At 47.9% G+C, this 14344-nt stretch overlaps 1 protein-coding gene across 5 annotated transcripts in view; it reads left to right on the forward strand.

Moving 5' to 3' along the window:
- psme4a (proteasome activator subunit 4a) overlaps positions 1-14344 on the forward strand; it is a 32947-nt gene that overhangs the window by 13653 nt on the left and 4950 nt on the right. For 3 of the 5 annotated variants that reach the window (XM_060073312.1, XM_060073313.1, XM_060073316.1), the window contains 30 exons: positions 374-463; positions 571-635; positions 1023-1173; positions 1671-1769; positions 1876-1945; positions 2227-2294; positions 2785-3000; positions 3944-4101; positions 4208-4303; positions 4635-4690; positions 4800-4856; positions 5278-5333; positions 5453-5551; positions 5646-5708; positions 5819-5914; positions 6048-6179; positions 6930-7139; positions 7490-7626; positions 7847-7900; positions 7993-8122; positions 8897-9216; positions 9488-9557; positions 9683-9808; positions 10369-10521; positions 10934-11038; positions 11126-11217; positions 11674-11805; positions 12159-12367; positions 12859-12944; positions 13556-13684. In XM_060073312.1, coding sequence (XP_059929295.1) covers positions 374-463; positions 571-635; positions 1023-1173; positions 1671-1769; positions 1876-1945; positions 2227-2294; positions 2785-3000; positions 3944-4101; positions 4208-4303; positions 4635-4690; positions 4800-4856; positions 5278-5333; positions 5453-5551; positions 5646-5708; positions 5819-5914; positions 6048-6179; positions 6930-7139; positions 7490-7626; positions 7847-7900; positions 7993-8122; positions 8897-9216; positions 9488-9557; positions 9683-9808; positions 10369-10521; positions 10934-11038; positions 11126-11217; positions 11674-11805; positions 12159-12367; positions 12859-12944; positions 13556-13684 — 3525 coding nt within the window. The remainder of the gene's footprint in view (positions 1-373; positions 464-570; positions 636-1022; positions 1174-1670; positions 1770-1875; positions 1946-2226; positions 2295-2784; positions 3001-3943; positions 4102-4207; positions 4304-4634; positions 4691-4799; positions 4857-5277; positions 5334-5452; positions 5552-5645; positions 5709-5818; positions 5915-6047; positions 6180-6929; positions 7140-7489; positions 7627-7846; positions 7901-7992; positions 8123-8896; positions 9217-9487; positions 9558-9682; positions 9809-10368; positions 10522-10933; positions 11039-11125; positions 11218-11673; positions 11806-12158; positions 12368-12858; positions 12945-13555; positions 13685-14344) is intronic. The other 2 variants (XM_060073314.1, XM_060073315.1) reach the window with 1 other exon arrangement.

Genomic DNA, 14344 nt, shown 5'->3' on the forward strand with positions numbered 1-14344 from the left:
CACTGTAGCATATTTAAACACAATTCAAATGAACACATTCTTAAAAGGTTGAATCTCCTCGTGACTGAATGTTTGTATACAGCGCGCAGGCTGTATGCGCACAGGGTTGATGCCCTCCACTTTTTTCTGTGGAGAACCAGCGCCTTGAATATTCCGCATAAAACGAAACCGGATCGTTTTCGCCCGTTTCGGCTCCGTGTGGACGGGGCCTTATTTCCAATCGGTCATTCTGACCGGAGACATTTTAGAATTTTCGGTCCTCCTCATTTTCTTCCGGTCAAAGACCGGTAATTACCGGACAACGGGAACTCTGGTTTTAGTGAAGCCAGGACAGCCTGTTAATCTCTGAACGTCATCACCCCTAACCCTGCAGATAACCTTCCAATTCATCGCTACGTTTGTGACGCTGGTGCCTTTGGTCGACTGCTCCTCTGCCCTGCATGAGCGGACAGACCTGACGGAGGTGAGTCACTCTTAGCAAATGTGTTGTGTCTTTGTTGACCGTGGCGGTAGTCATGGCCCCGGAGCCGGATTGCATTGTTACATCTGGAATCTCCTTCGGCATTTCAGGTGGAGCGAAAGCTGTGCTCAGCTTCAGCGGAATTTGAAGACTTTGTCCTTCAGTTCATGGATAGGTATTTTAATCTATTTCTTGCTGCTTGGATATTTTTGGGTTCTGTAGGGTTGATGAAAAACCAACGTGTTAACTACTTGGTTTAGCAAAGCATTAACAGTTTCTTTGTACAATCCATTGCATTCCATTGTCCCCTTTCAATGTTTATGTGTGTTACATGGTGTTAATAGTCCCTAATCTTGTATTTTATAATAACTGATGCTGAGTGTGGTTTATCATAGTGCTGCCTTCGTGGCCTGGTCTTTCTTGTCAAAGAGTTTTTAATCTCAATGAGTTTTCTTACATGGTTAAATAAAGGATTGATTGATTTATTATCAGGAGCTGGGGCAGTAAGTAACGTGTGTGTGTGTGTGTGTGTGTGTGTGTGTGTGTGTGTGCGTTCTTCAAGGTGTTTTGCGCTGATAGACAGCAGCACTCTGGAGCAGACTCGCGAGGAGACGGAGACGGAGAAGATGACTCACCTGGAGAGCCTGGTGGAGCTGGGCCTCTCCTCCACCTTCAGCACCATCCTCACCCAGTGCTCCTTGGAGATCTTCAAGGCGAGTCTCGCCTTCCAGCCTACCTTCCCTTCTCTATTTCTGTCTCTTTCTGTGCTTCCGCTCCTCCTCATCTCCATCGCTCTCTCTCTCCTGCGCTCTCTCTCTCCTGCGCTCTCTCTCTGTCTGGGTCTCTGTCTCGCTCTCTGTCTGTAACACACACCTATCTAGTGTATGATCAGTGTTTCCCCCAGAAAATGGACTGCAATTTCAGTATTACGATGCATTATTTAGCTTTATTTTTTTGTAGTTGATGGAAGTATGTTTTCTTTCCCTACGAGAGTTTTGAACTTCTACTTGTGATTGCATAATAATAAAAACAAATATATGAAAATAAATAAAAAAAATATTTTTTATATAGATATATATTTTTTTATACATTGGTAGTCAAGGCGGGGCCCTATTGTTGTTAAGGCGGTCGCCTTAACCATACACTGCTGGGGGAAACCCTGATTGATACATTCTAGTATATTGACACGTGTCTGGTTTGATTTGTGCAGGTGGCGCTGAAAAAGGTGTTCAACTTTGCCACCACCAACATCTTTGAGACCCGTGTGGCTGGGAGGATGGTGGCGGACATGTGCAGGGCGGCCTCCAAGGTAACGCGCACACACACTTACACGCACACACACACACAGGCAGACGGACAGCTAGTGTCTCCTTGCGTTGCCGCGGTTCTCACGCCTCTGCTTCTCCTGTTCGCAGTGTAACCCCGTGGAGGCCTTGAAGCGCTTCGTGCCGCACTGCTGCAACGCCATAAACCAGATAGCTGTCAGTAAGTGGACGAGTCATATTCACCAGAGACACGCGAACGGTATTAGTGTCACGCCTCATTCACACTGGTCAAGCAGCAGCTCACAGTACATCAGTTCCAATAAAGCAACGTTGCGAATGGCGTCCAGCCTTGCATTTGCAGAAGGTTTTTCGCCCCTTGGATCAGTCGTTTTCCAACGCATGCATTAAAACACATCTGAAACCGCGCACACTAGACCAATGCAGCACGACCTGGGGAGCTTCCTGGTTAGTCATTCTCTGCACACTGCATCGCTTCCCCAGATGAGGAGGTGTTGAACGAGGAGGAGCTGGACAAGGAGCTGCTGTGGAATCTCCAGCTGCTCTCCGAGGTACGTTGGAGGCCGGGAGACTTGGTTCATTGGGCACATGCAAGGACAAGTCCACTGCCGGGGAATGCTTGCCCTCTGCAGCCCCCAACCCATCTACTAGTGCAGACAAAACCTGAAAGAAAACATAAATCACAACAGCATATTATTATAGTATTGTTTTATATTTTATGCATAACTATATCTATTTTTATAAAGCACCAAGAGGACTACCATCCAATTTCTTTGTATCCTGTGCAATGACAATAAAGAATTCTATTCTATTCCATAACTCGTATCAGAACCACATACATTATTGATATAATACTAATATATTATATCATAGGGTTATAAAAATGCAATACTGTAGTACTAATACAATATTAAATACATGTAGTGCCGAATTATTAGCAGAAGTATCCATATTAAAATGTAGACGGAACAAGCAATAACCATTTGACAAGATCTGAGTTTGCTGGACGCTCACGATGGCCATCTCTCCACCCCCCCCCAGGTGACCCGTGTGGACGGGGACAAGGTCCTGCCCTACCGGACACAGCTGGTGCAGATCCTGCAGCTCACTCTTCGCCTCAAGTGCAAGCAGGGCTACACCCTGGCCTGCAACATGCTCCACCATATCCTGCGCTCCACCGCACTCATCTACCCCACCGAGTACTGCAGCATGCCCGGTGGCTTCCACCAGCACTCCAGGGACCGGCTGCCCATCAAGGTGATGCACGCGCATGCACGCGCATGCACGCGCACAGAGTCGGATAAGGGGTTGCATGTTATTCATAGCTAAAGAAAACTTAATGTAAAAAGTACTCTTATTGAACGTGCACCCTTACTAATTGCGGTTCTTTAGATTCTTTACAGGCTTGGTGGCCCTTTGTCTTTCAAATGTGCTACTCTGAAACTGTCAACATTTGAAACTTAAATGTGGTATTTCCGTATTATACAGCATTATAGGGATGTAGTATCGATATATATTTTTTTACTTCCTTATTTAAATCGCAAGCAGAATTCTTGTAGAGCGCTTGCACCCAGTATTTATTTGATGCAAGTGGAATGCATTGTATCACATTCTTGTGTATACCAAACAGGGCAGAGTATTATACAAAGCTCTCCAGTATAGCAACGGATCTGTTAGGAAAGCAACAAATGATGCAAACCACACCCCATGCGACACAAAGGCAAGTCCACCGCAAAGTACTAAAAGTGTCCGCTCAGACACAAAAAGGGCTTATGTTTGTCTTTATTGTCGAAATCCAAAACGTTTCCGTTGTAGTGGGTTTCTAAGGTGGTTAACCTCTTTTCTGCATAGTGGACAAGACGAGGTTCCTTTCTGGCTGGTTCTCAGAATAGATGGCTGTAGTGCAGACCTACAATGGGTTGTGTTTAATCAGCCATTCATAAAGCAGCCTCCGCTTCCATAAAGAAAGAGAGTCTGCCAAGTGAACGGGTCAATCCAAATTGCTGTGACCATGGTCGTACAACTTGACTCTAGTGGTGCTATATTCTCTCCGGGGTATTGTACCTAATAATAATAAAAAGACCGAACGAGATTTGACTCCTCACCAGGCATAACTCTCAGTCGGGTCACACCACACGCAGTGAGACCCAGCGCTGATCGGTGTCTCTTTGTGCTTTTTGCGTCGTCGCCCGGCGTGCAGGACTGGGGCCGGCCCGGGGACCTGTGGAACCTTGACATCCAGTGGCACGTGCCCTGCGTGGAGGAGACCTCGTTCGCCTTCTACATCCTGGACCTCATCCTCCAGCCGGAACTGCAGCGCCTCCAGAGGTTCTCGCAGGGAGAGCTGGAGATGAGCCGGTAGTGAATCAACCACCTTGTTAATATCTGCTGTTATGAATTATGAACGTTGTTATCTGTGCTGATGTATGCAGTTTTAACGGGTGGTTAACTTTGTGGGTTCCAGGGAGGACGTCCTGCAGAGTTTGGCCATCGTTCAGCACTGCCTCTTGGGAGCTGGGAGCCTGATGCCTCCCCTGAAAGGAGAGCCAGTCTCTGAACTGTGAGCGGCTGCAATACAAATGTGTACACGCAACACTATTCACCGAAGAGGAGTCAAGCGCCAGCAACGAATTATGCCACGATTAGTGTTTAGTGTGGAGAGGCAAGAGGGAGATTATCTGGCGAACCATTCGAAGTGGTCTCGTGCATTAACGCATTTTAACAGCTCAAACAAATGAGCTTCCCCTTCATTCCTGTTTTTACGTTCTCTATTCCTAGCGTTGGGGAACCTTCCTCGCTTTTAATATTTCTTGACCAAAGGACCTTCTATTCTCAGTTCAACCACTTGTGACGGTCACGCATGACTTTGCGCCACCTCCTCTCATCTCTAGGGTTCAGAGTATGGTGAATCTGGAGGAGACTCGCCTCTACATCGGAAGGGAGTACGGTAAGTGCCTCAAGGGGAACCGGGCAGGATAAAGGCAAGGTCGTGTTCCACATAGTGTAGTGGTAGCAGCCATGTCCTGTGGACTAACCATGTTGCTCCCTGTCTGCAGATGTGTCCAGGGAGAACTACAGGGACGCCATCTGTAGTGTGATGAGACAGCTGCTTCGTAAGTTGAATGTTTTTTTCATACTTTATTTATGGATATAAGTTTGCACTTAAAAATAGTATAGACTAAGAAAAACCTTTTTGTTTATTGCCATTTATGACATGAGGATTAGTCTATACCATGTTACTATAACACAATTTCACAAGAAATGGAAACAAAGGGCAAATGGCATTGTTTTTCATATTTTGTGTCTCTAAAATAAACAACATACATTTTCTTCATTCAAGTTTTGTTCAAAACATCGTTATAATATCGACTCGTGAACCCGATATCGTGTATCGTATCGAATCGTGAGCTGAGTGAATCGTCACACCCCTATATCGTGTATCGTATCGAATCGTGAGCTGAGTGAATCGTCACACCCCCTAGATATCATGTCTCTCATCCAAGTAAACAACGGCTCTTCCCCTGTTTGTTTCAGACTACATCCTGGAGCACTCTGAGGACGACACCAAGTCCCTGTTCTCCATAATCAAGGTAAGGCAGGATTGAAGAGCGGGCTGTAGACATCCTTTGTAAAGAGAAGGGGCCGTGAACATGAAACGATTCCCATGCTGCTGTACGGTGACCTGTCTTACATCTGCGTCTTTGCACAGATCATCAGTGACCTGTTGCACTTCAAAGGCTCCCACAAGCACGAGTTTGACTCCCGCTGGAAGAGGTTCAACCTCGTGAAGAAATCGATGGAGAACAGAGTGAGCGAGTTTCTTCGAGGCATCCAGACGTCTGCGTGCAACCGCAAAATAACGAAGCGTGTCAATTTAATGATGTACCATTTTTCCTTCTCAGCTTCACGGCAGGAAGCAGCACATCAGGGCCTTGCTCATAGACCGAGTCATGCTCCAACACGAGGTACATAAGCTCCCCGTGGGGCGACGGGTAACGCCACAAATGAGTCATGCTCCCCCCCCCTTCCCCCCCACATACGTAAACATTGTATTCTCTCGGCCGTCACTTTGCAGCTACGTAAGCTGACGATGGAAGGCTGCCAGTACAGGAGCGTTCACCAGGACCTCATGAAGGATCTGCTGAGACTTTCCACCAGCACGTACAGCCAGGTGAGGCGTCAACGCGGCTGTGTGTTTTCGTAACACACTCTGCGACTCTACAGGCGGTTAGCACTTAGTGCCAAGCCCCTGCCGGCTCTGACTGACGTGTTGACCTTGGGCTGCCGGCCGTTCCTCCTGCCAGGTGCGGAGTCGGGCCCAGGGGGTTTTCTTCACCGCTCTGGGAACCTACAACTTCTGCTGCCGAGACCTCATCCCCCACGTGCTGGAGTTCCTCAAACCCAACCGCAGAGACGTCACGCAGCAGCAATTCAAAGTATGTACCGCCGAGGAGGAATGAGAGAAATGCCAAGTAATAACAATCGAATCCGCGGTCAGACTCGGTTCAAACTACGTAGGGTCTGTTGAGACGTGGGATTATTTCTATCAATCAATGCTCTCGCCTCAGTTTACATCCCTGCCACTTCTCTTATTGGCCCTTTCTTTTCTTAATGACTTGTGCGGGTCAGACATCATTATTAGGGATAGACCCATATCGATTTTTTAGGACTGATACCGATTTTTTTCATCAGCCTTAGCCGATGACCGATACGCCGCCGATTAGGGCTTTGACTCCGAACTTCGTTATTCGAATATAATTTGAGTATCAAAAAAATAATCGCAAGACCGGTAACCATAGCAACGCCGGTAAACAAACCTCGCGAAGCCCTATCCAGGTCTTACTGAAGGCATTTAATGGGAAAAATATTATTAATAAATATTCAAACATATTAAAATATCAATATTAATAAACTAACAAACTTCGAATATGATTTTTTGGCAAAAAGTCAAAGCCCTACCGCCGATACCGATTTTCTTCAGTATCGGCGGATGCCGTTACACGTAAAAAACGCAAATATCGGCCGGCCGATATATTGTTTGATCACTAATCATTATACTATAATAACTATCTTGTGTGCAACTGATGGCAAATTCATTCTCGGCAAAGGAAGCCTACAGCTAGGTAACGGATGTGTTCCCATCTCGGCTGTTCAACTGACCCCCGCGCGCGTGCCTCTGTCCGCAGGGCGCCTTGTACTGTCTCCTGGGGAACCACAGCGGCGTGTGCCTCGCCAACCTGCACGACTGGGACTGCATCACCCTGACGTGGCCGGCCATCGTGCACTCGGGGCTCAGCTCCGCCATGTCCCTGGAGAAGCCCTCCATCGTGCGCCTGTTTGACGACCTGGCAGACAAGATCCACCGGCAGTACGAGACCATCGGCATCGACTTCTCGGTAAGCGTGCAAGATAGAGAGACCCCAAATTCCCCAGTGCCATGCAGTCCACTTTCCATAGGAGGGCCACACACTTTAACTAGGGCTGATGAACCCTTTATATCTCATTCCATATTTTTCTTTATTGTTTTTATTTTATGACACGTATTGGCTGTGTTTACTACCGTTTGCAAACCAAATTGCACCTCGGGGACAATAAAGACGATCCTAGTCAAGCCCCCGACTTGCGGTCCTATTCTCAAGTCTGTCTTTAGAACCAAGATGTCTCATGGAATCAATTGAGGAAATGTAAACAGAAGTGAGGGAATATTTCTAATGTGAAATTGTGACGTGTTGCTGTCTCGCCTTAGGTTCCCGAGGCGTGCATCGCGGTGGCTAGTAGACTGATGGTGGCCGGGAAGCCTGTCCCTCCCCAGCCGGTACCCACGGAGGAGGAGTTGGCCGTGGGACGGAAGACGCAGCAGAACAAGAACACTGACTCAGAGGGGTGAGGACATCGTTAGACCACCGCCCCTCCGGGCTCCATCCTTGAAGTCATCCATCGGTATCTGTTCCTTGGAGTTAATCTGCGCTTAAACGGCGCAGGCGAGTGCTTAATTGTAATGGTTTGGTCGTAGCCATGCCCTCATGAGTACAATGCCTACCCCTGTCTGCATGACGTGTACTCTCCGAAAAAAGACATCCGGCAACTATTTCTCTTTTTCTAGGAAATATGAAAGGCTTGTCGCTGATCTGCTGGACGGCATCAGCAACAGAGACATGTGAGTGGAATTAATTCCTGTGCGATGCTACCCACACGACAGGATGTGTCTGGAGCTTGCGTGCGCTAACACAGCTTGTGGCTCTCCACCAGGCCGTGGAAGTTTGAGCACATCGCCATCGGCTTCCTCTCGCTGCTCCTGAGGGACGACCTGCCGCTGCCCGCTCCCGCCGTGCTCTTCTTCGTCAAGAGCCTCAACCACGACTCCCTGCTGGTCCGCAAGGTGATGCACGGTAGACTGGGCGCCCCCCCCGCCCCCGAAGGGTCTGGGGAAGAGCGATACATTTCTTTCTGATTCCGATACGTTTTCGCGGGAGCCAATCACCAAGCTGGGCCTTTCCCCCTGGCGCGCTATTGGCTGGTTTAACACAACGACGACAGGGAAGCGACGGCAAGCAGCCAATCGCGTACAGAGTCAGTTGACCTAGGCCCGTTGATCACGCCTCCTGTGCTGAAGAAAATAACAACAGCCTCCCCGGACCAAGCTCAATCTACGATGGAGCTTGGTCTGGCCGTAGCCAGGCTAGATGCATGGTGCACACATGACGAGACGAAACCGTGGCGAAGGGCACCACACCTGCTGTGATGCAATGCGTCCTTTATAGTGGAGAATAGGATTCCTTTTTATCGTCATTGCTCAGAGTACAGCGAGAGGGAGTGGCAGTTCTAACCGAGCTTTCACATATTTAACAGTTTGAAAAGTTTCAAACTACTCGTTTAAGCTGCTACAAATTTATTGATATAACTTTTCTGTATCCTATAAAACAGTAAGATATAAAATGTAAGTAACTCAAAAAACAATAATATTTTAAGCAATAATTCACAGTGACCTACTTACCAGATATAAAAATCGAGCAGAATATAAAAGTAGTTGTAAACTAGACTCCTATCTACCTAGTTAACCGCCCCAGACCACACACTATTCTTCAGACATTCTGTAGGTCCCCTTCATCCTATTTCTCTAGACGTTTTGAGCTGTTCCCTTTCCCTCCACCAGGTGGCGATATCGGCCGTGGCAGGGATCATGAAGCAACTGAAGAGACCCCATAAAAAAGTGCCGGTCAACCCCCTGGAGCTCTGTAAGCAGGAGTCACACTTAACGAATGACCGCCGTCGGCTCTGGGGCGTGTCTGACGTCCCCTCTGCCCTCCTCCCTACCCCAGGCGGGGGGAAGCTGCCGAGCGGTCTGGCCGCTGGGGACCGACCGGACAACCAGTGGCTCCAGTACCACAGCGACAGCCTGCCACAGACCCAGCAGGACTGGGAGAGCTGTGTGTTCGTGGAGAAGACGCACTGGGGCTACTACAGCTGGCCCAGGTGTGTGTGACTGTGTGTGTGTGTGTGTGTGTGTGTGTGTGACTGTGTGTGTGTGTGACTGTGTGTGTGTGTGACTGTGTGTGACTGTGTGTGTGTGTGTGTGTGACTGTGTGTGTGTGTGTGTGTGTGTGTGTGTGTGTGTGTGTGTGTGTGCGTGCGCGATAAATGTCCATACATTTAATTTGGGGCAACGTCCTCATCGAAATCGATGGACTGCCATAAGTAAGTGTGTGTGTCATTCTAACATTATCTTTGTTTACCCATTGTATAGAAAGCTAATGTCGTACGCCCCACCTGAGGAACAGCCAAAGCAGAACCTGACCAGAGAGGAGATGAACGAGGTTGGAGGCGTGTGCTAGATGATGAATCCCACATGCATGCTTAATATTGCCGTCTTTTTCAACATAAAACATCCCCCCACCTTCACTGACGGTCACGTCTCTCTGTTCTCTCTCTCTCATGACAGCGGGAGCAGATCATCTTTGACCACTTCTCAGACCCGGTGTTCATCGCCCAGCTGATAGAGTTCCTCTCTCTGGAGGACCGCAAGGGCAAGGACAAGTTCAGCCCCCGCAGGTTCTGCCTCTTTAAGGTGAGACCCCACTTTGTAAGACTACGCTTCTTTTTTTGTGTGGACCTTGAACAAATTAAAAACATGCAGGGTGAAGCCCATTCTCTCCAGTTTCAAGGGTAAAGTCATTTGTTTCACCGCAAGATGGCACTATCTATGGCTAAATCGTTATTACATTGGGCTTGGCTCCATGGATTACCTGGAATGACTACATTCATTTAAGAGTGTTGTATAGATCTATTATTTGTATAAAATGTGCATTTTTATTTTGAGATTTGTTTTAAGTCGTATCATTTTCCATGAAAGAAAAGTTACAAAAATGTTGAGACAGAGGCTGTCCATTAAGAGAAAATCGAAATCAGAAAGTCATCATTAAAAAGAATCACAAAGCGTAATCGTCCAAGAAGATTGCACTCGGTGCATCTTTAGGAATAACACGCGCCGCCAGCCCATCGGTGACGGGAACCGAACCTAAGTCGTCACAAGCCACATCCTCCACACGGTCAACCTCGGGGGGTCTAGCCGCCGAGCCCCCCCCACACCCCACCCCTCTCCTGACCCCCGGCTGTCGTCTCCCTCAGGGCCTGTTCAGGAACTTCAGCGACGCCTTCGTGCCGGTGCTGCGGCCCCACCTGCAGCGGCTGGTGGCCGACTCCCACGAGAGCAAGCAGCGCTGCGTGGCCGAGATCATCTCCGGCCTCATCCGGGGCTGCAAGCACTGGAGCTACGTCAAGGTACCCCCCTGGATGCCTCTCAGTGTATTATTCTCATGTATTATCCATCGCCTATAATGTCGTTCTGGAATCAAGCCACTGTGCACCCACGTCTCGCTGCATAGCTTTAAACTTTAAAGCCATGCTTTAAAGCCAAGCCAGAAGTATGCACTCGTTTAATCCCACCCCTTACTTTAAAGTTTAAAGTAAGGGGTGGGATTAAATTAGTGTATACTTCTTTCCACTCCTTTTCAAACGTGTTAAGAAAAAATAAAAATTGAGCCTTGTTTCTGTCATTTGACAACATGTTTCTTGCATATTTTCAAATCAAATAAATAAAAATAAAAAAGTACATTTTAAGATGTATCAACAGTGAGAGGTCATGGCTGTACATCCAGTCGTTGACTAAGCGTCGCTCTGCTCCCCCCCCCAGGTGGAGGGCCTCTGGGAGGTGCTGTGTCCACTGCTTCGCACGGCCCTGACCAACATCACCATCGAGACGTACGCAGACTGGGGAACCTGCATCGCCACCGCATGTGTAAGCCCCCCCCCCACCACCACCATGTCAATATCATCCCTCATCCAGCGCCATCAACCCTGATCATGTTCTCCGTGTCGTCCACAGGAGAGCAGAGATCCACGCAAGCTGCACTGGCTGTTTGAGATGCTGATGGAGTCCCCCGTGAACGGAGAGGGGGGGTCCTTTGTGGACGCCTGGTGAGTAGTCTGGCACCATCACCATCACCGGCACCACCACTAGGGCTGATCGATTATGGAAAGAATCATAATCACGATTATTTAGGTCAATATTGAAATCACGATTATTCAAACGATTATTTTTTGGGTTTTAAAACATGATGCATTTATTCAGGATGTCTCTCTTGAAAACACTTTGTGTTAAAATAACTTTTAAATGGTCCAAAAGAAAATGTTCAAATCTAAAATAATGTACAGATATGTATCCACCTGTTCTGTACTTTCTATAAAACATAAAAAAAAAAAAAAAAAAATGAATCGAAAACTCGATTATGTTAATTTTGTTGAGTTAAAATCGAAATAGAGATCGAAATTGGATTAATCGCCCAGCCCTACCCAGCACCACCCCAGTCAGGTGTTGGGTGTGTTTGTCCGGGTCTAATGGACAGTCTCTCCCCCCCCCCCCCCCCCCCCCAGCCGTCTGTACGTGCTGCAGGGAGGCCTGGCCCAGCAGGAGTGGCGGGTCCCAGAGCTGCTGCACCGGCTGCTGCAGTACCTGGAGCCCAAGCTCACCCAGGTGTACAAGAACGTCCGCGAGCGCATCGGCAGGTAACGGCCCACTCTAGCCTTCATCTGGGTTGATTTGTGTGTTACAATTGTTACAAATGAGTTAAGGACAATGTTAAAAAAATATAAATTTTAAAATAACGGGACTGAATTTAGAATTAATTTAAATTAAATATTCAGTTTGAATTTCAAAATCATTAGATTTTATTAAAAGCACAAAATCAAGTGTAAATAAAAAAAATTCAGTTTTGATAAAATTACTTTAATCTACCTGAAATTTGATTGAAGAACGTTCTGCCATTTTGAATGTGAATTATTGAATTTCCAAAATAATTTGAAATTTGATATTTGAATTGTGTATATCGCTGTATTCACTTTGTCCTCCTTCCCTCCAGCGTGCTGACGTACATCTTCATGATCGACGTCAACCTGCCCTACACGCAGCCCACCAGCTCGCCGCGCATCGCCGACTTCACCCGGCGGGTGGTGGCGCGCCTCAAGCCTCTGATGGAGGGCGACGAGGAGATCCAGAACCACGTCATGGAGGAGAACGAGGTGGGCGAGCCTGACGAGCGCACGCAGGCCATCAAGCTGCTCAAGACAGGTGAGGAACCCCCCCAGGGTTAGGAAGTAGAGATAGTGTTAGTTAATTAAAGATGTTATAATATCAAACCATGCATCAATTCATCTCATCACATAGGCCTGGCCTAACGGAAAGAGCAGTGTATATGTTGACTGCTTCCAATGTTGTGCTGGTCATACTATAGAATGGTTTATTGCTTGTTTAGTGAATAATACAGAACATAGGGAACTTAAAAAGATATCCAAGCGATCAACGTCTGTACTAATGCACAGACATTGAGTAGTATCACTCGATGAGAACGTTGATAATGGTGATGATGATGATGTATGTATGTGTATGGTAAGTGTATATGCAAACACACTGTATGTATGACATTTGTTTGTAACTCTTAAAAATGTGAAAAGGGGGAGCTTGATATAAGCTGAAGCTTCTGCCCCTCCCCTTTGGTTACGACCACTCAAATGTATTCATTCATTCATTCATTCATTCATTCATTCCTGTGTGTATCGCAGTGCTCAAGTGGCTGATTGCCAGCGCGGGTCGCTCCTTCTCCACCGCTGTCCCAGAGCAGCTGCAGCTTCTCCCCTTGCTCTTCAAGGTAACCCCCCACCCCCCCACCCCCCTATACCCATACCCCCCACCCCCTCCGTCAGGTTTTTAATCCATTTAAAGTCAGAGTAGCGGTTTAGCTGCATCGCTCACAAATGCTAGCTGGTAATCCGGCTTTAATCCAGATTTATAGTCTCATTAAAGCGGCCTTCATTGATTTCTGACCACAAAAGGCCGAGACGAAGCACATTCTTAAGCGGTGTTGTAAACAAACCGGGGTCGAGGTTTCCGCTGTGCTCGCTGTGCTCTGGTAACGCTGAGGGCAGCAGGTCTGCTGCAGTAAACAGGTGTTCCCTCAGTGCCGGTTCAGAGGGGCATCGAGCAGCTCGTGGGACTAAACGCACCTAGGAGACCTCCCAGCACATTAAAGCAACACGACGGATTGCGCCATTAAAAACATCAGACTAGTTTTGAAAGCAGCGTGTTCTTCAGCGTCACTAATTTGACGGTCTTCAGTTATGTATCCTTTGTGTAATGTCTTCGACAAACGGACCCACTCCCGTGTGTCCCCCTGCACGAGCGGTATGGGAATCATTATCAAATCCTTTCAGTTTTAAAACGCCGCCTTTGACCCTCTCCGTCCCCCCCCCCGGGCTCCAGATCGCCCCCGTGGAGAACGACGACAGCTACGACGAGCTGAAGAGAGACGCCAAGACCTGCCTGTCGCTGATGTCCCAGGGCCTCCTCTACGCCGAGCAGATCCCCCTGGTGCTCCGGGTGCTGCAGGGGGTGAGTCATCCACGCGCACCTCCCTTCTCCTTACCCCCCCCCCCCCCCCCCGCCGTTGGCCCGCTGGCCCCTTGTTTCACACTGGCACACTGTAGTCCCCCCCTCTTTGCAATCCTTCAGTCACGCTGCAAGTCCTAACGTGTATGGAGCCAGTATGCTACGTCACGTGTGTTCCCGTCGATTTAAATAATTAACGTTACCATCCTTGTTCAATGGATGATATTTTTTATTGTTCTTGTTAGTGTAATTATTGCATTGCTGTGTGTTGCATAGATATCACCTCTTGTTGGAAAGTTGTTCAATGAGCCATCGGCCTCAGCGTAGTGTTTTCAGATGTTTATGCACAGCGTCATAACCGCCGTTTTGTTTGTCGTAAAGTGTTGCGGTACCCCGTATGACGACGCCCGCCGGATGTGATGTCTGGAGTGGCAGAAGTGTGTGTGTGTGTGTGTGTGTGTGTGTGTGTGTGTGTGTGTGTGTGTGTGTGTGTGTGTGTGTGTGTGTGTGTGTGTGTGTGTGTGTGTGTGTGTGTGTGTGTGTGTGTGTGTGTGTGTGTGTGTGTACACTATGCTGCACGGCTAATAGTGTCATTAGGAGCATTAATTAATGCTGAATGAGAGCTGTGCGTGCCAACAATGCAGCATCAGCAAGCGGGCCACT

Source organism: Gadus macrocephalus, chromosome 15 (assembly GCF_031168955.1).
Source record: "Gadus macrocephalus chromosome 15, ASM3116895v1".
Lineage (NCBI taxonomy): Eukaryota > Metazoa > Chordata > Actinopteri > Gadiformes > Gadidae > Gadus > Gadus macrocephalus.